We start from the raw sequence: 25,910 nt of genomic DNA, 5'->3' as shown, positions 1-25,910 counted from the left end.
TTAACTCCTCTGACATCAGACGTTTTGTGTGCTCCTGCTCCATTTTCTCCATCAGCTGCTTCTGTTGTCTTTCCAGATTCTCCAACTCTATATCAAAGAACTCTTTCGTTGCATTCAACTCTTGCTCAAAACGGCGAAGCATTTGTTCTAATTGCTGTTGTAGTTTGAAATGGAGTTGAGTTCGAGCCCGGTGTCCCTCAGAAATGGGCACATCAGTAGACTTGCCAGACTCAGAATCCACAGTTAAACTATGTTGTTGTTGCTCAGTGGAATTCTGTGCTGAAACTTTGTCTTTTGCACCTGAGTTGGGCTTACCATCATCCGTTCCAGAGTCTGGGCCGACTATCTTCACCGAGTTCTCACTCGTTATTGTTTGTAGGAAATGCCAGTCCATATTCATTTTCCTAATCCACTCCCGTCCTAGTAGTGGAGGACCTCCTTCAGATATCACATATAAGTCCATTATTTGACTGTCTTCGCCCTTGTGGACCACTGCAACCTCTATTTTCCCGATGGGGTACACTCTTTGCCCCGTGTATGTTTTCAATCTAATCCCCGTATCCTGTAGGGGAATATGTTGGAATAACTTTCCGTAATCTTTCTTATTTATGACCATCAATGCCAATCCAGTGTCCAATTCCAGTTTTACTTGGACTCCTTCTATCTGAAGAGTGACCCAAATTGTCTGGAGGTCTGCACCCTTACCAGCGTTGAGTACTCTTAAGCTAGCCAGTTCATTACAGCTTAAGCTAGCCAGTTCATTACTGCTAGCGTCTGAATCGGACTCCTGTTCGGCCACCTTGTGTACCTTTGCATATTTTCCTTGCGGTGACTTCTTGTTGCTGGTCTTCTTCGCTGACCTGCATACTCTAGCTATATGTCCAAGCCTACCACAAGTTCTACATTCTTGGTTTTTAAACCAACACTGGTTCTGATCATGCGTTGTCTTTCCACAACGATAACATTTGCCAGAACTCACACCCAATTTGTGTGCACTGAGCTCCGGTGACCGTAGCTGCATTACTGCCGTGCCTCTCGCTGCGGCTTCGTGTGCTGCTGCCATAGTGACCGCCTTCTCAAGCGTCAGCTCATTCTCCTCGAGCAGTCGCTTTTGTGTATCCTGTTTAAATAAACCACACACAAATTTGTCTCGAAGTGCCTCTGTCAGTCCCGTTCCAAACTGGCAATATTTCGCTAATTTACGCAATTCCAGCAAATAATCAGCATTGCTTTCATGCTGTAGCTGCCTTCTGTCGTAAAATTTAAATCGTTCCGCTAGCATCAGCGGCGTGGGGTTTAGATGATCTTTCAGGACAGTAACAATCTCATCGAACGTCTTATCCGCCGGTTCATCTGGTGATAACAGGTGTTTCAATTGCCCGTATGTCTTCGCACCCATTAAATTTAATAATGTTAGTGCTTTATCAGCCTCACGAATTTTATTGGCCTTACAATAATTTTTAACTCGTTCAACATATATGGCCCAATCTTCGATGTCACTATCAAAGTTGCTAATATTCCCGTGTTTAGGCATTGTAGTACTTTATCAGATTTGCAATTTCTCAGATTTTTTTTTTTTTTTACTGCTATCCAAGATGGCGGCTTCCCGCTCTTGCCGTCGTCCTCCGCCCACAAAATGGCGGTTTTCCCGCGCTTGGCGGTCTTCACCCGTCCCCCGACGCCGTCTCCCTTCAGCCCCGAGTGCGGCCCTTATCTTTGGTCCCGATCGCTGGCCCGCGCTTTTCACCGCGGCTCTCGCGCCTTCAGTGTCTGCCGACGCTGCGCCTTCCAGCCCGAGTGCGGCCCTTATCAGGGATTTCGATCGATCGCCCTTCTACCTCCGACTTCCCCCAGCCCTGTCTTTGCAGCCAACGCTGCTTGGCTTACCCACCACCGAGGTTGAAAAAGCTGCAGGATGTCTTCTGTCCTCCCGTTTTCAGTCGCTGATGGAGGCTTCAGGGTCCTAATGCCTGTCGCTTCCAGTGGGGTGGTGAGATTTGAAACCTCTCTTCAACGTCCTGTCTGTGGACGAAGCCGCCGTGGAATAACTGCCGCAGGGTAAGAACCTGACTCGTCGCCAGTGTTAAGTATGTGTATTGTATTGAACAATTAACACAAAGACTTAAACGTATAACTCAAACAGGTCTTTACTGGTTGGAGGTAGGGACTATACGTAGGTCTTTACTTCATGCCCACAGGCGGGAACTGAGGGGAGATCAGTACCCACAGTACTATTTATACCCCTATGGCCAGGAGTGGTACTGCGTATCACTACGCCCAACAAGTAGTGCAGTCCTGTCCATAGGTTCAAAGTAGCACACATATTACATACACAACAATTTTAGCATATCCCTCCTCATGAGCATCTGAACGAGTGACTTACCATAGAAGTAACTGAGTTCCTGGGATTTCCGCTCACAAACGTCACTTCTGCAACATCTCCCTACAACAAATATAAACATGTGATCAGATGTGGTTTATATCGATCCAGGTTAATCCTGCACTGTATCAAAGTCAAGTACAGAATTTCACTGGTTCTAAAACAAAAGTTTAAATATATTTTGGAGTGTAAAGTAAGCACATTTACTGCTGCTCACTAAGAGTTGTAACAATGGACATTGCGAAGATTTGTCTAGCTGTTGGCTGGTATGACATTCAAATTAATGTTAATTATTTTATTAATTCCATGGTCCCTGCTTAGGCCTCGCCAGGGCCCTATCCCAAAACAATAAGCCTACCTCGGTAGCCAATAAACACCTCACACCCCATTGTGCTCAGAGGTCCCTGGTCTCAGGCGCTCAGCAAAGGTTGTCTAACACAGTCATTCCCTTGGGTTTGGAACTCAGGGAGATAAAAACTGAGGCATAAACACTCACTGACAGTCAGGTTTTTAAAACAGAAAGCTGTGACTGCAAGCTTTCACCAGGCTCAGGAGTACACAGGGAGGTAGATAGGGGTAATTTTGTTTAAGTCAGGCAAAATGATCCTCTGATATGACGAAGTGTAGCATGTTCATTATTTTGAATTAATACCTGAAGCCAAGTTGTACTGATTGAATAAAGTGAGTCTGATCATAACTGCTGTGAAATAAAGTCGCTTAAAGATGTGTACCTAACCTCACCTTACCAAGTGTTTTCTCAGTCCACCTTCAAAAAGACTGGAGCCGAGTGGGAGCATATGCAAAAGACATGAATATCCAGATCAGATCACAAGGTGATACCGTTTTTATACCCCAATTTACGCTATTATATAATGAGATATTGGGCAGTATGGGCACGACCCTCAGGGTAAGACACTCAGACCACTTACAGGAATGAGCAGCACCGCTGAGTCTGAGAGAGCATCTAAGGCAAGACCCTAAACTTGTAACAATAGGCTTTAGACCCACTTGGCTAATCCCCAATCTCAGCTCAGATGATGAAGTCAGGCACAGTTCATATGCTTCTCTACAGGGAGGGGAAATGAGAATGCCGGTCACCCCAAGCTGCTGCCATGGTCCCTTGTAACAAGACTGTCATTCACTGAGGCCTGGTAACAGGTCCACTGCCTTGCTTTGGGTCCCCTAACTCGGATTTAAACATTCTAATGTTACAACTGTCGGACCCCTCCATCTCCCTCAAATTTCTGACACCAGTACATTTGGAGTGATGGAAGGAGAAAAATAAAATTACAAAATGAAAACTGGCCTGTCTGCTTTTTTTAAATAAAATTTAGGTTGAAATATCATGATTAGATTCTGTTTACTTATTCTCTTAAATTCACAAGACAATCTTTAAAAAGCATTTTGTGTACTTAAATTTGTGAAGAACTATACAAATTTTCAACCAGATCTTCTACTGTTAGATGCAGCTTGTTTCTGTAAACTGACTAAATGCCTATGAATTGTGACAATTTGAATTTTAAAAAACATTTTGAACTAGAGAGAGTTAAAATAAATCAGTATATAATAAAATAGTCCAAAGGTAGGACTCAAAGCTCTGCTCTAATCTGTTCCTTTGAATCTGACCTTTGGTTTGACTACATTGCTCCCAGACTCTGGTGAGGAGTGTCAGCAATGGCATGCTGTACATACTTAGTTCAGCTTAAGACATGGCCCGCATTCATGAAATCTTTAAAAACTGGCATCTCCCTGATTGTGTGATGGGTAAATGCACTGCCTGGCACGTCACTGAGATGTGCCAGGTGTTGTCCTCCATTTTCTTGGGATAGAGGGGTAAAACAACCTCGGTTACTTTTCAGTGACCCCTGCTGGAATTGCACATGTGTGATTGGCCGGTGAAGAGAGGGTCAAGTTCAACTGTGATTTTCCCTCATGGTAGAATAGGCCAACTCCACTGAGATAATCATGAAGAATGGTTAAGACGGCTGTTGATACTTATGGAACTGTTCCCCAGCATGAGCTACTGGCTTCGGCAAAGACAGCAATGGAAGAAAATCAAGAGGAAAATTGGAGAGGAGGGGGAAAAATGTGTACTGATTATAAATTTGTATCAGTAATTTCAAGGATGGATCAATTCATAATTCCCCCTAATTTCCATTTAAAAATATCTTTTTATGTATAAAACAGGAAACATGGATAAGCATGCTTTGCTTACCGGTCTGTATGATCCTTGTACATCCATTACTACATCTCCAAATGTTGTATTTATTGGTTTTTTATCAACAGGGTTAGCCGGCAGTAATGAGATCAGCTTCTTGTCAGGGAAATTGGGTGGTTCAGGACCCTTAGGTAACTGATCAACAGAATTCTAGAACGTCAGAAAATAGTTACAGGTTATAATAACCGTTCTGGTGGCTTAAAAATCAACCAATAGGAAACAGGAAGGACATGATTCTGAAACTAACTTAGAAAATTGGATAAAGTATAGTGGGACTCTAATCAAAGTATCATCCCTGAGTTTAGAACCTGGTTCAGGATAAAGCAATCAAAACCAAATTTACTTCTCAATGTTCGAGCAATGTTTCCCAAAACCAGAGACTGCAACTGCTAAACAGTATTTATACAGCGTTAGCTGGAGCAAGCTACAGGATTGACTGATCAACTCTGAGTCAGTTGTGTTTTGTGAATCAGTAACCAGCACATTGCACTGTTAGATGAGTTTAGTTTGGACAGATTCTGAAAACATGTTAATCAATTGTGAAATGAAAAGCTAAAAAAGTGAGTAAAAACAAAACAATTGTCGGCTTAGACTAAGCAGAGGCAGGGCTTGAATCTGTTAAATATAATGCTCCGTACTTGAGTCTCCACCATCAGTAATTGCAAGGTTAGATTAATTCATAATTCCCCTTAATTTCCACTGGAAAAATACCTCTTTTTAAAGCAGGAAAATGCTTTTAAAAAATTGATGTCCCCCCAGTTGCATTTCATCCAGATCATGCTAAATATTCTGTGTACTGAAAACGGCAAGCAAATTCCATTAAGCAACTTTATTCTGTCTTTTTCAAGTTATTACGCCAAGTTTAACACATTGCAACACAAAGTGACTAAGTACTATATTATATTAATCAAAAATATGGATTACACTCAAGATTTCTTCTGTAAGAATAAGCTCTGCTCTTCTCAGTCTGCTACCTCAAACACAATGTTAGTATATCTAACTGTAATCTTTGCCACTGGGTACAATAATGGCACTAAATATGGTCACTAGGTTTAGACAAAAGCAGTTTTTCACAAGCTACCAGACAATTGTGGAATTATAATGGATATATATTAACTAAATTGACTGGAGATTTATATTATAGCTTTAGTTAAGTGATGATTTATATATACAATAGAAAATAAAATGATTGAAAGAGGTTGATCTGTGTTTGCTTGAACCACTGACTGGCAGTTTTATATCATGACGGGATTAGTTTAAGGTAATCAGCTTTTAAAATGAAAAGCAATAAGAGTCCATGCTGACCTCTGCTATGGCCTTAGCCAGACCCTTAAACTGTTGGATGTAGGCTGAGAGAGTGTGAGGACCATATATTGTTGATGCAGCCTCATAGCGTTGAACCTGTTTGAGAAATAAACATCAATTAATTATCCGATTGCTTAGGATTTCTAAAATAAGTTGCAACTGTTTTTTGTTACAAAGTTCAATTAACAAATGTATGCCTAGAGATTGATCCCTGCGCTGGAATGGGTAGGCCCGATACTCACCCAATATTGGGCCTCGGGCCTCATTTGCAGGAGACCAGCGAGTTGCAGATACCTGCTGGACGTCCGCAGGCAGCTCGCCGACTCAGCGCAGCCTGTGATCAGGACAGCCCATTTTCTAAAGGGGGCCTCAAACAGGCGTTGGGCCCCCCTATTGGCATATGCAAAGTGCCTGTTTCAGGTGCTGACCCTGGTTGGCTCTTTCCCTGCCTTTACCAAATGGTGGGCAGTGTGCTTCTGGCAATTAATGAGCCCGTGTGCCCCGACGCCATGTTGGATGCTACGGCACCTGCTTTGCAACTGCACAATGGGCACGCCCCATCGAATCTCTAGGCCTTAATCTCATCGGTAACAGGTACAAAAATCTGTTTTAATATCTCACAAAAAATACGTTGCGTCTGTCTTCAGGTTGGACTCTACTCTCAATGGACTATTCCACTGGTGATGTCATGGCTCAGTTCTCAGCCCTACTCCAGCAATTCACATCAAATGGGGTGGCCTGGGGTGGAGAAGCGTCATTTGAGCAATAAAATTTGAAGTGTAGATTGAAGATATTGAAATTTGGAACACTGAGTTTTAATAATGGCTGTCAGTTCGGCCAGTGATTTACTTCAGAGATTCAGCTGTTAAACTTTGAACCGAGTCCAAGCAATCTGATTGTAAAATGGTAATTTAAAAAATAAATCACATTCTACATTTTAGTCTCCTACCACTGATTACACAGCAGGAAGAGTGAGGTCAGATCAAATAAAGACATCAGCCTAAAACTTCTAGGAATACAGGACTGGGCCCGAAAGCTTAATTCCTTGCCTCCATGTACACTTTGTGAAATTTGCCACTTTCTGGCTGGACCACTAGATGGCGCACTGTACTAAAGCAAAGCCCGCCATTACCCCAGTGTGGAGATTAAAAATATCAAGGAGGGGGCATTGAAGTAAAGGGATGAGGTGACTGACATACTGTAGAAGCACACTTTTGTTGAGGAATCACAGCCCCACTAAGTTTCACTGATGATGGCATTTGAAAGATTTGAGAAAAATTTACTATTAAGACTTTGATGAGTGACATAGTAAATTGTAAAATTGCAATACCTGTTACCTGAATTGACAGTGACTTTAGTTTTTTTAAAAAGTGGCCAATTTTACTCTGGAAAGCAAAAATGCCTCCCATGCTCGAAAGGGCTTGCTGTTAGAATCACCCTGTTTATTATAAACCTTAGTCCCATTTCCCTAGTGTTGACAGCTCTGACAATTGCAGACTGGGTTCCATGGGAAAGTCCACAGTCTGAGCTATCCTTTCTCTCGGAGAAGAAAACAAAAGCTCCAGGAATTAGTGAGGAATCCAAACAGGGAAAAATCCATTTTGCAAGGATCCTATTCATAATTTAACAGCTGCACCTTTAAATCAAAATCACAGATCTAAGTGCACTGACAGCCAGTGACCTGTTCGCAAAGCGTTTATTGAAGCCACTATTCCCTAATGTCCTGAGTACGTTACAGGATATCATACACCACATCAACATTCCTTCCACAACTCTACAAACACCAACAAACATGGAAAAGACCAGCACCAAAAGCAGGCAACAGAAACTGGTCAGCAGAAATAAAACCAATTCCAAAACAATTGGGTTCTTTGATGAAGTAATGGAGAGGGTTGATGAGGGTAGTGCAGTTAAGGTTGTGCATATAGACTTTCAAAAGGCATTTGACAAAGTACCACATAATAGACTTGTTAGCAAAATTAATGCCAATGGGATTAAAGGGATAGTGGCAGCATGGATACAAAATTGGCTAAGAAACAAAAAGTGGAGAGTAGTGGTGAATGGAATGATACAGTGGTATTCCCAGGGGTCATTATTAGGACCACTGCTCTTTTTGATATATATGAATGACCTGGACTTGGGTATACAGGGCACAATTTCAAAGTATGCAGATGATACTAAACTCATAGTAAATAATGAAGTGGATAATAACAGACTTCAGGAGGACATAGACAGACTGATGAAACGGGCAGACAAGTGGCAGATGAAATTTAACGCAGAGAAGTGTGAAGTGATGCATTTTGGTAGGAAGAATGAGGAGGCAATATAAGTGAAATGGTACAATTTTAAAAGGGGTGCATGAACAGAGACCTGGGGGTGTATGTACACAAATCTTTGAAGCTGACAGGACAAGTTGAGAAGGCTGTTAAAAAATCATATGGGATCCTTGGCTTTATTAATAGAGGCAGGGGGCTCGAATTTCCAAGCCCCGTGGAGGCGGGAGTGGTGGGAAAATTGGAGAATCGGGGGGCAGGAACCCATCCCGCCCCCAACCCGCCTCCGTGCCAATGTCCCAGGAAGCGGGTATCCGACCTGTGCTGGGAGTCGCCTCCCCGAGGCGGGAAGGGGATTAGTGCCAATTAACTGCCTGTTAACAGATAGTTAACAGGCAGTTTTTTGCCTAATCCCTATTTTTAGCCCTGAAGTGTGGGCTGTCCGACGGCTCCAAACCACGCCAAGTTAGTGAGGCGGACCGTCGGTCTGAAGGGGTTGGAGGGGTCGAGATGTCCGTTGTGCAGGTGAGTGATGGGTGCACGTGCGCAGAGGTAAGTGTGTGAGGTGAGTGTAAAGTGTTTTAATAAGTTTTACTTACCTTTACTTTCTCCTGCAGGCTTCCTTCCTTCAGTTCTCGGGAGTCCCTCAGCTCACCGGCACAGAAAGCAGAATGGCCGCTGAACTGTCAAAAGCTGCAGCCTCTGCTTTCTGGTCTGGAGAGCTCTCTAACTGAGTCTGAGTAGAAGGACTCAAGTTAGAAGACAGATTGTCAGTGTTTGACAGCTTCACAGAGCTGTCAAACGCTGATTTTTCATTTGTCAAAAGCTCTTGACAGATGAAATTTCAATCGCTGACATCACCAGTAACCAGGTTGCCCTTAATTGGCCTGCTGAGCCCACTGGACGAGCTTAACAAGGTCAATCAAGGGAAAATAACATGGGTTGGCCACAAGTCGATGGAGGCGGGACTACAACCCAAAAAGTGGGAGTCCCGCCTCCATCACGTCCCCACTGATAAATTCGAGCCCATAGAGTACAAAAGAAAGGAAGTTATGTTAAAACCTTAATAAAACACTGGTTAGGCCTCAGCTGGAGTATTGTGTTCAATTCAGGGCACCGCACTTTAGGAAGGATGTCAAGGCCTTGGAGAGGGTGCAGAAAAGATTTACTAGAATGTTGCCAGGGATGGAGGACTTCAGTTATGTTAATGGACTGGAGAAGCTGGGGTTGTTCTCCTTAGAGCAGAGAAAGTTAAGAGGAGATTTGATAGAGGTGTTCAAAATCATTACTGGTTTTGATACAGTAAATAACTTGAAACTGTTTCCAGTGGTAGAAAGGTCGGTAACCAGAGGATGCAGATTTGAGGTGATTGGGTGGTGGAAGCAGATTCAATAGTAACATTCAAAAGGGAATTGGATAAATACTTTAAGGAAACAAAATTACAGGCCTACGGGGAAAGAGCAGTGGAGTGGAATTAATTAGATAGCTCTACCAAAGAGCTGGCACAGACACGATGGGCCGAATAGTCTCCTTCTGTGCTGTATTAGTAGTGTAGTAGTATAGAGGAACAAAGGGACCTTGGAGAGCATGTCCACAGATCCCTGAAGGTAGCAGGCCAGGTAGATAAGGTGGTTAAGAAGGCATTCGGAATGCTTGCCTTTATTAGCCATGGCAGAAAATACAAGGGCGGGGGGGGTTATGTTTCAACTGTATAAAACACTAGTTAGGCCTCAGCTAGAGTACTGTGTGCAGTTCTGGTCACCACGTTACAGGAAAGATGTGATTGCACTAGAGAGGGTACAGAGGAGATTTACAAGGATGTTGCCGGGAGTAGAGAATCTTAGCTATGAGGAAAGACTGGATAGGCTGGGTTTGTTTTCCTTGAAACAGAGGAGGCTGAGGGGAGACCTTATTGAGGTGTATAAAATTATATGGGGCATAGATAAAGTGGATAGAAAGGACCTATTTCCCTTAGCTGAGGGGGTCAAACACCAGGGGGCACAGATTTAAAGTAATTGGTGGAAGGTTTAGAGGGGATTTGAGGGGAGATTTCTTCACCCAGAGAGTTGTGGGGGTCTGGAACTCACTGCCTGGTGGTAGAGGCAGGAACCCTTATCACATTTAAAAAGTACTTGGATGTGCACTTGGAATGCTGTAACCTGCAGGGCTACGGACCAAGAGCTGGGAAGTGGGATTCGGCTGGATAGCTCTTTGTTGGCCGGCGTGGACGCGATGGGCCGAAATGGCCTCCTTCCGTGCTGTAACTTTCTATGATTCTATTCTATGTATCATTCTATGATTAGGCACTTGTGGTAAAGCATTCTAATAACCTTCTGTGTGAAAATAAATCCTTCAAACTTCCCACTTTTGTTCTCCTAGTGATAATCTTGAGCTTATGGCCCTTGTTATTAATTTGCAATCTTTCACTAGTTACCCTCTCAAAATTCATATTCTTGCAAACCTGTTAGATTCCCCTAACCTCTGTTCCAGTGTTAAAAGACCCAATTTTTCGAACATTTCTTCATAACTATGACCTGTCATTCCTGGTACCAACAAGGTGAATACTTACTGTGCCCTTTCCATAAGCTCCAATACCCTTTCTGCAATGGGTTGCCCAGGATTGTACAGAATATTTCAACTGTGATCTAATTTAATCAATGTCTGGTGAAAATGCAACATTATTTCCTTGAATTTATATTTATATTTATAGAAAGCTGGGAGAAGTAAAATCACACTGGCCTGGAAATTGGACCTAATCTATGGGCATAAAAATGGCACAACTAGGGTCAATTTCAGGGATCAACGTCCTGTGCTATGAAGACACCTAAAAGGCAATGTTGGGTTGGGCCATTGTTTTAGACAATTGGCGCGTCCACCTAAAGCATTAGGGGGGGAAATTCGGTTGCTTTGTGCCTCCCATTAGCGCCCTCAGAGGGCGCTAATGGGGCGCAAAGCAACTAGTGCCCGGGCGTGACGATGTTTGCACCACTCGCGAAATTGACCAGACATTTGCAGTAGCGCTAAACACTACTGCCACGATCTCCTGCGCCCACAGATTGTGACGTCAGTCGAGCATGCAAAGCCCTGGTAGCGCCCCGGACCAGATATTGAGTGACGCCCCCTGCCTTTCCACTTGCCACTAGTAACGACAGGTTAAGGGGAACGTTTTGCAGTCGAGAAGGGATTGGGGGAGAGCTATTTAAAGGCGGCCGCATCCTGCCTTGTTTTGTCAGTGACATTTTTGCACCACGCATTCTGAGAGAGAGAGAGAGAGACTTCTGGAGAGATTCAACACTGTGTGAAGGAGTTTTGGGTACTGAGCAGCACTTTGCAGGTTCATTTTGATTTGACCTTCCGATTTAGAAGAGACTATGGGGGCTGCACTCTGACATCTTTCCCTGGGCCTCTCTGTTGTGTATGTGCCTTTAAGAGAAGAACTGATTCTATACTGCAGTACCGGCAGTGACCACCCCTGTATATAAAGCCATAGCAGGCTTCTGTATTTCAGTCTTGAATTACTCTCTGTTCAGTAAATAACTGTTTTATTGTTCTCCTGCAGTCTGTGTATTATTTATACTCGGACATTACACTGGCGACGGGCAGGTTTGAACTCACCTGCAGTACTGCATCACCTCACGGGGATCTTTTCCCTGAAGAGAAGCTTCTTGGAGGTCGAAGTCAGAACGGCGGGCGTCGACCGCGGGCAACCGCCCAGGGATCCATCGGAGAGTTGCAGGGGAGGCTGTGGAGAGCTGGGCCTGGCTCCCCAGTCGAGGTGTTCCAGCAAGTCGTGCTGGTAGCAGGTAGTGCGCTGACCCTTCCGGACTGCGGTGGGCTCGGGCTCGATCGAGCGGCTCTGCAAAGGAGCCGTGCAGCGTCATCGGGAGGAAGAGAGAGAGAGAGGGTGCTCAAGAACAGGGCAGCGTGGAGAGGATAGAATGCGGGGAAGGAAAAGTGAGACGCGCCGAAGCCGCGGGTCGCCGCCATTACCCTGTAGAGCACTAGGAGCAGCGTGGCAGCAAGGGAAAGAAGGAAAAGCGCGGGAGGCAACATTTTATTCCATTGGGGAAGAAGGAAAAGCACGGGAGGCGCCATTTTATTACATTGGGGAAGAAGAAAAAGCGCGGGAGGTGCCATTTTAAATCACCCAAGATGCCAAAGAGTGGCAGTATCACTGCTTTCGACAATGAGGTAGAAGACTGGACCACATATGTGGAAAGAATTGAAGTGTACTGCAATGCCAATGAGGTGGCCAATGGAAAGAAGGCGTCGGTATTATTAAATTTGATGGGCGCGAGAACGTACGGCCTATTGCGGAATTTAATTACCCCAGCTAAACCAATGGAGAAAAGTATTGAAGAGATTGTTAATAACTTACAGGAACACCTAAACCCTACACAGCTGCTGATCGCAGAAAGATTCAAGTTCCATAAAAGAAACCAGCACAAAGATGAGAACAATGCTGACTATCTTACGGAACTACGCAAGTTATCGAAGCACTGCCAGTTCGGAGCAGGACTGGCAGACACCTTGCGGGATAAGTTTGTCTGCGGGCTCCAAAGTGAAGGAACCCAGAAACGACTACTTTCGGAAAAGGACCTGACGCTAGAACAGGCTTTCAGCGTGGCAGTATCCTACGAAGCAGCAGCACGGGGAGCTGCGGAAATGCAACAGAAACCATAGGAATACAGCACTAATGAAATGGCGTATGCAGCAGAAAAGTGCTATCGCTGCGGCAGAACAACCCATGATCAGAAGGACTGCTGGGTTAAGGACAAAATATGCAGGCAATGTGGGAAAATGGGACACATAGCAAGTGTCTGCAGGTCGGGAAAGAAAACCAACACTACAAGAACTACTAAGGAAAAGTACAAGAAAGTAAAGAAATTGACAGACAGTAGTTCGGAAGATCAGGAGAGTGATAAGGACTCCGGGAGCAGGAGACTAAGTTGTCTAAAGTTACACAACGTGATCGCAAAGGAGGATCACCGAACCATTTGGGTCACCCTCATGATAGCAGGGTCCCCAGTAAAGATGGAATTGGACATAGGATCAGCCCTAACTGTCATGAATTGACGAGACTATGAGCGGCTATTCTCACACATACCCTTGAAGGACACGTCCATTGTATTGAAGACATACACGGGGCAAAAAGTCTACCCCAGAGGAAAAATAAGGGTGCCAGTTGAATACAAAGGCAAGGAAACACAGAAACTGTATCTATATATAATACCAGATGGAGGACCACCATTATTGGGACGTGAATGGATCCGAAAAATACAATTGGATTGGCATTCCATTCAGGCGCTAACTGTGACTGAAAAAAAGGATGATGATGTCACACCTGGACGACTGTCAAAAGTTCTAACTGACGCGAAAGAGATGTTCCAACAAGGACTTGGGACTCTAAAAGGAGTAACGGCAATGATAAAAATCGAAGATAACGCAAACCCAAAATTTTTTAAGGCCAGACCGGTACCTTACGCGATCCGCCCAGCCGTTGAAGCAGAGCTGGAGAGTCTGGAGCGTTCAGGTGTGCTGTCCAAGGTGGACTGGAGCGAGTGGGCCACACCCATCATTCCTGTAATGAAGAAATCATTGAGCAGCACGCCTGGGGAACCAAAGAAAGTTCACATCTGTGGGGACTTCAAGGTAACTGTGAACCCAGTCCTGCACACAGTACAATATCCACTTCCATGGATAGAAGATATTTTCGCCTCACTATCTGGAGGGAAACGCTTTACAAAGATTGATCTGGCCCAAGCGTATCTACATATGGAGGTGGAAGAAGCGTCTAGGAAATACTTCACGATAAACACTCACAAAGGCCTTTACCAGTACAATCGACTGGTATTCGGGGTAGCATCAGCCCTGGCTATTTGGCAGAGGGCGATGGAACAAGTCCTGCAAGGGATCCCGGGGACCCAGTGTTATTTGAACGACATCCTGGTTACGGGCGAAAATGACAGTGAACACCTTGCCAACCTGGAGCAGGTGCTCACGAGATTACAGGAATATGGGCTACGAGCCAACCGCCCCAAATGCGAGTTCTTCAGGAGACAAATCTCGTATTGTGGCCACATGATTGATGAGGAAGGGTTGCATAAGTCGTCGGACAAGATTAAGGCTGTAGTCAAGGCTCCAGCACCGGAAAATGTGTCACAACTGAGGTCGTTCCTCGGGTTGGTAAACTACTACCATAAGTTCTTGCCGAATTTATCTACAATTCTGCACCCACTGAACGCCCTACTGCAAACTGGAGTAACATGGAAATGGAGTGATGAGTGTAAGCGTGCCTTTCAGAAATGTAAATGCCTAATCACTTCAAAAGAAGTATTGGCCCACTACAATCCAGCACTACCGATTCGGTTAGCATGTGATGTGTCTCCCTACGGCATCGGAGCGGTGCTGTCACACAAATTCCCTGACAGTTCAGAGAGGCCAATAGCCTTTGCGTCGCGCTTGTTAACCTCAGCCGAGCGTAACTACGCCCAGATTGACAGGGAGGCCCTCAGCCTGGTGTGGGGGGTGAAGAAGTTCAATCACTATCTGCACGGGCAGAAATTCACCCTACTGACTGATCATCAGCCCCTGGTCTCCATTTTTAACCCAAAGAAGGGCGTTCCGGTGATGACGGCGCAACGGCTGCAAAGATGGTCACTTTTTCTAGGGGCACATCAGTGCGACATAGAGTACAAGGGTACGAAACAGCATGGAAATGCTGATGGGCTGTCGCGCCTACCGTTGCCTACGGTAGAGGAAGCACCTGCAGTGGACCGTGTTGAGATATTCCATGCAACCATCGTCGAATGTCTACCTGTTACAAACTCAAGTATAGAGAAGGAAACCCGAAATGACCCGACACTCTCTCGGGTCTATGATGTGACGGTGAAGGGATGGCCAGCATATGGCGACTCACTGTTGCCAGCATTCTTGGCAAGGAGAGAACAGCTGTCAGTGTGCCGGGGGACCTTGATGTGTGGATCCCGAGTGGTAATTCCACCCAAGTTGAGAGATAGAGTGCTCAATGAGCTTCACGAGGGTCATCTGGGAGGGGTAAAAATGAAGAGCCTAGCCAGGGCGTTTGTGTGGTGGCCGGGAATCGATAAAGAAATCGAGGATATGACCAAGAGATGCACAGGATGCCAGAAGGTCCAAAACGCTCCACCACACGCCCCGCTACATCCATGGGAGTGGCCCTCATCTCCATGGCAACGGGTACACATTGATTTTGCTGGTCCATTTATGGACTCAATGTTCCTAATCGCTGTGGACGCCCATTCAAAATGGCCAGAGGTCATCAAAATGGCCTCCACCACCACGGAGAAAACTATTGCAGTCCTATGGACCATCTTCGCCAGGAATGGCTTGCCAGAACAGATTTGCTCCGACAATGGGCCACAGTTTGTGTCAGAGGATTTCCGGAGGTTTCTGAGGAATAATGGGGTGAAGCATTACACATCTGCCCCATATCATCCAGCCACAAATGGATTGGCTGAGAGGTTTGTTCAGACCTTTAAAAAGGCCATAAAGGCAATGCATAATGACGACATACCACTACAACACAAGGTGGATAATTTCTTGTTTGCTTACCGGAATGCGACACATGCAGTCACCAGCCAAGCTCCAGCCATAATGTTCTTCAACCGAAGGCTAAGATGTCGCTTGGATTTGCTCAAACCAAACATAAGACGAGATGTTGAGGATAAGCAATTCCAGCACATAAATGAGAAGCCAACCAGGAGCTTCAAGATAGGGCAACCAGTCTTGGCCCGCGACTACTGAACAGAAAAATGGCAGCCAGGAACGATATGCACACAGCAGGGACCACTAATGTACACAGTGGACGTTGGAGAGAGCATCGTGAGATGCCATGCTGACCAGATTCTAGAGTCACAGGAACAAGCCAAACCCGTACCACGAGCAGGTACACTTGGTAATCAACCCGAAGTACAGATTGCGTCTACCTCAGAAGCAGTGGTATTGGAAGCTGACGAACCAACCAATGACAATGAGTCAGAATCAACTCCGCTGCAAGAACAGGATACTCGAGAAAGGCACTATCCAGTCAGGATCAGGAAGCCTCCTCAAAGACTGAACTTATAAATGATTATTTCAGTTGATGTATATAGTACAGAGAAAATTGTAATTGTAATTAGTTATTATTTAGTTGTTAAATGAATGTTATGTACTGTTTATCTAAAAGGGGAGGAATTGTTGTGTATGTGCCTTTAAGAGAAGAACTGATTCTATACTGCAGTACCGGCAGTGACCACCCCTGTATATAAAACCATAGCAGGCTTCTGTATTTCAGTCTTGAATTACTCTCTGTTCAGTAAATACCTGTTTTATTGTTCTCCTGCAGTCTGAGTATTATTTATACTCGGACATTACACTCTCCATTGTTCTTTCCAGCAGAATTGATGTACAGGACTCTCCAGGCCGAGATTCAAGGCTGCAATGAGCAGGGTGTGGATGAAGAGCAAGATCAACCCTCCCCTTTAAGAACTGGCTGGCACCAGTGTGTCTGTGTTCCATTGCTGACTGACATCACCTGAGCTTCGCCAACGCTCTGAGGTAGCTCCTCGCTTCTCGGCGATAGCATCTTAAGAGAGGTGTGTAGTGCCTGATTTAGTGCTCCAATCACCTCCAGGGGTGATAGAAGCCAAGTTTGCAGTCGGAGGCGATAATTAGCGGCAGACGCTAAACTTTGCACCCGGCCGATAATTGCGGCCCAAACGGGGCGATACTGAATTTCTCCCCCTAGATCCCTTGCATATGCTGGTGCAGGACCCCTCTAGGAAATTGGGCTTCCCTGAGCGGAACAGGCATCGTATCTGCTCCGCTCAGCATTTCCGGGCGTTTCCAGCCTTACAACTGGCTGCATCCAAAAAGGTACGTAATCAAAACCATATTTTTTAAATTTTGATGGGGAGTCAGAATTGTCTGCTCAACAGTACTCCTGAAGGCCACTGTTGCCCACGGCCAGCCCCCCTCCCACTGTCCAACAGTGCTGCTGAAGGCCACTGCTGCCCACGGCCAGCCCCCCTCCCACTGTCCAACAGTGCTGCTGAAGGCCACTGCTGCCCACGGCCAGCCCCCCTCCCACTGTCCAACAGTGCTCCTGAAGGCCACTGCTGCCCACGGCCAGCCCCCCTCTCACTGTCCAACAGTGCTGCTGAAGGCCACTGCTGCCCATTGCCAGCCCCCCTCTCACTGTCCAACAGTACTCCTGAAGGCCACTGCTGCCCACGGCCAGTTCCCTCTCCCACTGTCCAACAGTGCTCCTGAAGGCCACTGCTGCCCATGGCCAGCCCCCCTCCCACTGTCCAACAGTGCTGCTGAAGGCCACTGCTGCCCACGGCCAGCCCCCCTCCCACTGTCCAACAGTGCTCCTGAAGGCCACTGCTGCCCACGGCCAGCCCCCCTCCCACTGTCCAACAGTGCTGCTGAAGGCCACTGCTGCCCATGGCCAGCCCCCCTCCCACTGTCCAACAGTGCTCCTGAAGGCCACTGCTGCCCATGGCCAGCCCCCCTCCCACTGTCCAACAGTGCTGCTGAAGGCCACTGCTGCCCACGGCCAGCCCCCCTCCCACTGTCCAACAGTGCTCCTGAAGGCCACTGCTGCCCACGGCCAGCCCCCCTCTCACTGTCCAACAGTACTCCTGAAGGCCACTGCTGCCCATGGCCAGCCCCCCTCCCACTGTCCAACAGTGCTGCTGAAGGCCACTGCTGCCCATGGCCAGCCCCCCTCCCACTGTCCAACAGTACTCCTGAAGGCCACTGCTGCCCATGGCCAGCCCCCCTCCCACTGTCCAACAGTACTCCTGAAGGCCACTGCTGCCCATTGCCAGCCCCCCTCCCACTGTCCAACAGTGCTGCTGAAGGCCACTGCTGCCCACGGCCAGCCCCCCTCCCACTGTCCAACAGTGCTCCTGAAGGCCACTGCTGCCCATGGCCAGCCCCCCTCCCACTGTCCAACAGTGCTGCTGAAGGCCACTGCTGCCCACGGCCAGCCCCCCTCCCACTGTCCAACAGTGCTCCTGAAGGCCACTGCTGCCCACGGCCAGCCCCCCTCTCACTGTCCAACAGTACTCCTGAAGGCCACTGCTGCCCACGGCCAATTACCCCCTCCCACTGTCCAACAGTGCTGCTGAAGGCCACTGCTGCCCATGGCCAGCCCCCCTCCCACTGTCCAACAGTGCTCCTGAAGGCCACTGCTGCCCACGGCCAGCCCCCCTCTCACGGTCCAACAGTACTCCTGAAGGCCACTGCTGCCCACGGCCAGCCCCCCTCCCACTGTCCAACAGTACTCCTGAAGGCCACTGCTGCCCACGGCCAGTTCCCCCCTCCCACTGTCCAACAGTGCTGCTGAAGGCCACTGCTGCCCATGGCCAGCCCCCCTCCCACTGTCCAACAGTGCTCCTGAAGGCCACTGCTGCCCATGGCCAGCTCCCCTCTCACTGTCCAACAGTGCTGCTGAAGGCCACTGCTGCCCACGGCCAGCCCCCCTCCCACTGTCCAACAGTACTCCTGAAGGCCACTGCTGCCCATGGCCAGCCCCCCTCCCACTGTCCAACAGTGCTCCTGAAGGCCACTGCTGCCCATGGCCAGCTCCCCTCTCCCACTGTCCTCCTGCTTCCCGGAGAGGCAGGTGGCCCAAGATTCAATTCTGCAGAAGGCAGGGCGAGCTGCCTATGGAGCCTCAGGCCTCCTGCTTCATGCGCGCAGTGCGGCCAAATTGCTGCCTTCAGTCCCAAAACCAGGCACCAATGAATTTCTACTCCTCAATGTGGTCAATTTAGGAAATGCATAAAAGAGGGGAAAAAATCGGAGAAGCACCACTGCAGAGCTCCATCGATAGGAATTAGATTTCCACAAGTAACTCAAAATCTATTGCTAAACCATCTTCTAAGAAGGCATGAAATGTTTTGTTACCTGGTATTCTTCATATGTAGTGATATAATGTGTATAAACATTACAGAGTCCTGAAACAACAACATCAACATCCTTCAAAGACCCAGTGGATTCAAGCTCCTGGGAGAGAGAAAGTAAAGCATCTATTATAAGCACTGCTGTAATTAATGCAATCATTTTATAATAAAATGTGGACATGAATGTCTATTAACCCTTCTAAATAATTAATTCCCTTCATGCTCATTCATTAGTGTCTTTAAAAACAACTTCTTGGCAATTTCCAATGCGAAATATTATTAAATGTTGCCTGGCGACAAAGTCTGGGAGATTCGAGTTTTAGCCAGAGAGTGAATCGAGGGAGGGTCGAGTTTTAGTCAGAGAGTGAATCGAGGGAGAGTCGAGTTTTAGTCAGAGAGTGAATCGAGGGAGGGTCGAGTTTTAGTCAGAGAGTGAATCGAGGGAGGGTCGAGTTTTAGTCAGAGAGTGAATCGAGGGAGTGTCGAGTTTTAGTCAGAGAGTGAATCGAGGGAGGGTCGAGTTTTAGTTAGAGAGTGAATCGAGGGAGGGTCGAGTTTTAGTCACGGAGTGAGTTGGGGGAGGGTCAAGTTTTAGTCAGAGAGTGAGTTGAGGGAGGGTCGAGTTTTAGTCAGAGAGTGAATCGAGGGAGGGTCGAGTTTTAGTTAGAGAGTGAATTGAGGGAGGGTCGAGTTTTAGTCACGGAGTGAATTGAGGGAGGGTCGAGTTTTAGTCACGGAGTGAATTGAGGGAGGGTCGAGTTTTAGTCAGAGAGTGAATTGAGGGAGGGTCGAGTTTTAGTCAGGGAGTGAATTGAGGGAGATTCGACTTTTAGTCGGAGTGAATTGAGGGAGATTCGACTTTTAGTCAGGGAGTGAATCGAGGGAGGGTTGAGTTTTAGTCAGAGAGTGAATCGAGGGAGGGTCGAGTTTTAGTCAGGGAGTGAACTGAGGGAGGGTCGAGTTTTAGTCAGAGAGTGAGTTGAGGGAGCGTCGAGTTTTAGTCAGAGAGTGAATCGAGGGAGGGTCGAGTTTTAGTCAGAGAGTGAATCGAGGGAGGGTCGAGTTTTAGTCAGGGAGTGAACTGAGGGAGGGTCGAGTTTTAGTCAGGGAGTGAATCGAGGGAGGGTCGAGTTTTAGTCAGAGAGTGAATTGAGGGAGGGTCGAGCTTTAGTCAGGGAGTGAATTGAGGGAGGGTCGAGCTTTAGTCAGAGAGTGAATTGAGGGAGGGTCGAGTTTTAGTCAGAGAGTGAATCGAGGGAGGGTCGAGTTTTAGTCAGAGAGTGAATCGAGGGAGGGTCCAGTTTTAGTTAGAGAGTGAATTGAGGGAGTGTCGAGTTTTAGTCACGGAGTGAATTGAGGGAGTGTCGAGTTTTAGTCAGAGAGTGAATCGAGGGAGGGTCGAGTTTTAGTCACGGAGTGAATTGAGGGAGGGTCGAGTTTTAGTCACGGAGTGAATTGAGGGAGGGTCGAGTTTTAGTCAGGGAGTGAATTGAGGGAGATTCGACTTTTAGTCAGAGAGTGAATTGAGGGAGGGTCGAGTTTTAGTCAGGGAGTGAATTGAGGGAGATTCGACTTTTAGTCAGGGAGTGAATTGAGGGAGGGTTGAGTTTTAGTCAGGGAGTGAACTGAGGGAGGGTCGAGTTTTAGTCAGAGAGTGAGTTGAGGGAGCGTCGAGTTTTAGTCAGAGAGTGAATCGAGGGAGGGTCGAGTTTTAGTCAGAGAGTGAATCGAGGGAGGGTCGAGTTTTAGTCAGGGAGTGAACTGAGGGAGGGTCGAGTTTTAGTCAGAGAGTGAATTGAGGGAGGGTCGAGTTTTAGTCAGAGAGTGAATTGAGGGAGGGTCGAGTTTTAGTCAGGGAGTGAATTGAGGGAGGGTCGAGTTTTAGTCAGGGAGTGAACTGAGGGAGGGTCGAGCTTTAGTCAGAGAGTGAATTGAGGGAGGGTCGAGTTTTAGTCAGGGAGTGAACTGAGGGAGGGTCGAGTTTTAGTCAGAGAGTGAATTGAGGGAGATTCGAATTTTAGTCAGAGAGTGAGTTGAGGGAGGGTCGAGCTTTAGTCAGAGAGTGAATTGAGGGAGATTCGAGTTTTAGTCAGAGAGTGAATTGAGGGAGATTCGAGTTTTAGTCAGAGAGTGAATTGAGGGAGATTCGAGTTTTAGTCAGAGAGTGAATTGAGGGAGGGTCGAGCTTTAGTCAGGGAGTTTATGTTCCCTGACAGGTTTTCAGATTCAATATTTGGATTGAACACCAAGTGTAATGCACCCTGACTATTGAGAGATTGGATGATTCAGAAGTCACTGTTGGCCCAGGGTGGAGTAGCTGATGGTTTAAGATGTTTGATATTGATTGTATTTGTAAGGGATGTAGCAGCAGGGAACAGTGGCCTTGGGAAGGATGGAGGCGGGACTGAATCTGTATGAATGTACTGGAAGATATCACAATCTGATCCGACTAGAATCACTCATTTAGCCCGTAAAAAAAAACATAACCAGGGAATGTTTCTCAAAAAAAACCTGACAGTCTGGGGCTACTCTGCACACAAACTCAGTGTTTCAAGAAAAGAAAGGAAGACTTGCATTTCTACAGCACCTTTCATGACCTCAGGATGTCCTAAAGTGCTTTACAGCAAATTAAGTACTTTGTTTTGGCGTGTAGCCGCTGTTTTAAGATTGCATTTCGATTTTATCTCTAACTGTTGCAGATTGCCTGTGTTTATCATCTATAAACTAAACTGATATACAAGCCCCACAGACTCGTGCTTACACTGACAGAATGGGACAGAAGCTGCTGAAAGGAGAGTGGAAGTTACAATACTAAAAATGGTAATATTTGCAGCTTCACGTACGTGACTTTTTGAACGTTTTACAATGCAACTGTATCTATAAGGGCAGTGATGACAGGGTATGGTAGCTTGGTGGTTATGCTGGTGGACTAGCAATCCTAAGGTTGTGAGTTCAAATCTCTCCATGGCATTTTGGGGGGCCTGGCATCAGAAGATAACAAACTAAAGTGGTTCACTGGTGCCCTACAGAAAAGTGAACCTGCCACCCTCACACATGACTTTGGTCCGATACTATGTGGGTAACTCATTGCCCTCAAGGCAATAAATATTGTCCTGCTGGTGTCACACGCCTCCTAAGCAACAATAAAAACTGTCACCAACTGTAATGGCTCAGTGGGTAGCACCTTCGCCTCTGAGTCAGAAGGTTGTGGGTTCAAGTCCTTCTCCAGAGATTTAAGCACATAATCTAGGCTGACACTGCAGTGCAGTGCTGAGGGAGTGCTACACTGTCAGAGGTGCTGTCTTTTGGATGAGGCATTAAACCGAGGCCCCGTCTGCTCTCTCAGGTGGACGTAAAAGCTCCCATCGCACTATTTCGAAGAAGAGCACGGGAGTTCTCCCAGGTGTCCTGGCCAATATTTATACCTCAATCAAACATCACGAAAAATAACTAATTATCCGGTCATTATCATATTGCTGTTTTTGGGAGCTTGCTGTGCGTAAATTGGCTGCCATGTTTCCTACATTACAACAGTGACTACACTTCAAAAGTACTTAATTGGCTGTAAAGCACTTTGGGACGTCCTGAGGGCCAGAAACGCACTATATAAAGCAAAGTCTTTTTCTTATCAATGATTTTTAACTATGTGAACATTTTGAAGGCTTTATCAGAAATTCAGCACTTAAGAGTTTAATAGGGCTGTTTACGCTAGAAATAAAAGAAATTGAAGTGTAGGATGTAGTGACGCACAGTGTATTTGAACTGCAATGAGTTGTGCTCCATAGTGACAGCATATGTGTTTCTCACGCAGCAAGTTCCAGGTTTCAGACACCAAGCAGAGGCCTTTAAGAGATGGAGAATATCAGAGAGGTAGAGTCACTCCAGGCCACTCTTGCAAACCTGCTACTGGGATGAGCAGAGCAGCACTGGCCCGGGGCCTGGAGACAGGCTCCCTGTCTGCCTGTCGTTTTTGGGCAAGGAGGGGGCGTGTTGAAAACAAAGCAAGAGGGAGGAAACATAGAAAATATAAATTAAATAGTGCTTTTGTATGCAAGAATAGTGTGCAATTCACAAAGATTTGATGTGCACCTCAATTTGATTGGAGGTGCTTAATAAAAAGTACGAAGCACAACGTGAAAGCATTGTTTTCGTCTAGCTGGGGTACAGTCCCACAGCCCGCCGGTACCTCAGTCACATGGCCATCCTTCCCGGCTAAGTCTAGACGGTGAGTGTCAACCATGGATAGCATCACAGTTGTGGCTGATCCAGTTCCCATCCAACATTCACACTGGGCATTTTCCAGCAAGAATCACTGGATCGCAATTAGAAGGGAACTTGGGTTAATTGTTTGGTTAACCGTCACTCTGCACTTGGTTAATGTGGTGCCTTAACTGTTCCCTTGGCTGAGATGAGTTACTACAGCACAGACTATGAGTCATGCCCAGGACATCTGACCTGTATGGCTTAAAGCCGTACTAGCTAGAGCCTTTATTCACCAGGCCATCAGGAAGCTCAACTGATGTATTTTTGATGTATTTCTCAGCTTAATCTCCTTAGAGCACATGTGAAGCATTCGGCCAAACTTGACATAGATTAATAACTTACACGCTTCACAGCTTCTCTTAGTCTTCTTCCTGACATCGTGCTAGGGAAAAAAATCAAAAGGGAAATTTGGATATTTTAACAGCTCGGTTTCACAAGGATAGTTAACCAACCCCCACCCCACCCCAATGAAGAAACAATCAATCCAAATAATTTATTTCACTTGACTATCGACGGGATACCTGACCGCATTAAAATCAGTGAACGCTGGGAAAGTGCCACTATGAGTATTATTCAAATGGACAGCGTGAAAGCAAACATAGGCCCACCCAGCAACCCAGTGCAATGTACCCGGCAAAGGACTGTGCCTTTACTAAAATAATCAATTCAGAGATACTGGGTTGTCCCAGTGTCATAAACTAAAAAACAAATAAATGTGCCCCCTTTTTAAAGGGTCACAACTAGTAAAAAAACAGAACCATAAAGGAAAAAGGAAACTTGTCTGACTAAGTAATAACGTGGTCCTGGAGCTGGATTCCAGCCGCGGGTATAATTTTTTTACAACAGTTTTTTTACTCCAGTGACTACAAGGAATCCCACTGCAGCTGAAACCATTAACCTCCTTCTACTGCTGTCTAAAGCGGCCTAGAAAACGTTGGCAAAGGCTCACGTGAACTCTCCAGGAACAGCTGCAATCGCCAACATTCCAAGGGTAAGAATTTGCACGTCCACGATCTCCGGATGCCAGGGCAGGGGTTTTGTCATCTGAAAGGTGAGGAGGCAGCACTCAGTTAAAAATGACGCTGCTGAGATAAGTTTTGAAGCCCAAGGAAAGAAACTGTCCTATGCTTTTCAAACAATAATGGAGGGGAATCATCAGCACATGGAACTATCCTGGCAAGCACAATTCATTATTGCAGAACAAGTCTCGCTTCACCAAGATTAAAGAAAGTTCTAAAGATCTTTATGAGGGGCCGAGGAGAGAGAAGCGCCTTGCAATAGCGAGGTCTAATTACAGAGCATGAAACACAAGGGAGGCTTGGATTCCTGGCCTGGCTCTTTAATGCAAGTTTTTTTTTAAACCAAGTCATATTTCTCAACAGCCCAGTCTTGTGGAAAATCAGTTGTCAGGGTCAAGGAGAAGGCAAGGTGTGAAAGAGGCACACTCTGGGATTACTGTTTTATAATGCTTGGATGGACTTAAAATCAGAAATGATATGATTAAATCTTCATGTAAATTGATTGTCTTCAGTGAGGATCTGAGCATTCCATGAGCGCTCAGCACTGCAACAACCCTCACCTGGAAATCTGTCAAGATGGGAACACCAAAATTGATGAGGAAGCCAACAGAAGCTCCAACTATCTACAGATACTTCAGCACTAATGTTCCCAGTGCTTGTGATGAAGGATTGTACCTTGTAAGTATTTTAGGATAGCCTCCAGAAGCTTAAAGATAGACAGAGATAAGAACACGGTAGATTCCCAATATACACTAGTGGGGCTGATTTTCAACTCCTTGCTCCCCCAAAACCGGGGCTACAGTGGACTGGTAAAAGTAAGAAAATCACGTGGAAATCAGTCTCACTGGATTGCTCCTGGTTGTGGGCCCCACTATATAGTCTGGCTGGGCCTGGAATGGCATGGGCTTCATTAGCATATGTAAATGTGGGCGGAGAAGAGCGCTGTGCCATTTTCCAGCCCCTGGGTGTGCTGGATGCTCAGGTCCCAGCATGCCCATGAAGACCTAGTGGGAATGAGGCCTTGGACGAACCTGCAGGCAGTGGAGCCTTTAAAAGGTCAGCGCGTTTTAAAGAGAAGTGGATAAGTCCTTTTAAAGGTCCTTCTTGTAACCTTTTTTTTTTGCTTTGTTTTTTGGAAATGGAAGTAGATTCCATTTGGCACAGATGTCCCTTTGACTGAATGCGAGCCAATCATCGTGGTTAACAGTTAATGGTAATTGAACGTACTGTTGCCTAAAAGAACTTTTTCAAGGTGTGATAAACATTTGCGGTGCACCATCGCACCGTCTAGCAATAGAGGAAAATCTTGAATTATAGAGATTTGTAGTTAACTTTCAGCATAATAAATGAGTAAAGATTAAACTTACTTCCCCTGTGCTGAAAAGGATTGGTTTGGGGTGGTGGCAATCCTGGGTTTCATTGGAGGGTTTTCCCAGCAGCATGTCACGGATGGCATCCCAAAATGGATCTCCTTCAACAGCACCTACAGACACATCGTCACAGTGCAAGTCAAAACCA

General features: G+C 46.3%; 1 protein-coding gene across 1 annotated transcript in view; it reads right to left on the bottom strand.

Annotated features, from left to right (window-relative positions):
• Window positions 1–25,910, bottom strand: part of asah2 (N-acylsphingosine amidohydrolase 2) — a 138,421-nt gene that overhangs the window by 35,938 nt on the left and 76,573 nt on the right. The window contains exons 13-19 of the mRNA XM_085994878.1: window positions 25,760–25,875; window positions 24,323–24,417; window positions 23,716–23,755; window positions 19,115–19,213; window positions 5,904–5,999; window positions 4,596–4,748; window positions 2,384–2,443 (exon numbers count right to left, since the gene is read on the bottom strand). Coding sequence (XP_085851004.1) covers window positions 2,384–2,443; window positions 4,596–4,748; window positions 5,904–5,999; window positions 19,115–19,213; window positions 23,716–23,755; window positions 24,323–24,417; window positions 25,760–25,875 — 659 coding nt within the window. The remainder of the gene's footprint in view (window positions 1–2,383; window positions 2,444–4,595; window positions 4,749–5,903; window positions 6,000–19,114; window positions 19,214–23,715; window positions 23,756–24,322; window positions 24,418–25,759; window positions 25,876–25,910) is intronic.

The sequence above is a fragment of the Somniosus microcephalus genome, chromosome 8, assembly GCF_052327205.1.
Source record: "Somniosus microcephalus isolate GS21.2 chromosome 8, FLI_Smic_1.0, whole genome shotgun sequence".
Lineage (NCBI taxonomy): Eukaryota > Metazoa > Chordata > Chondrichthyes > Squaliformes > Somniosidae > Somniosus > Somniosus microcephalus.
The sequence above is the reverse complement of the archived record's forward strand: the minus strand, read 5'-3'. Positions and strand labels throughout refer to the sequence as shown.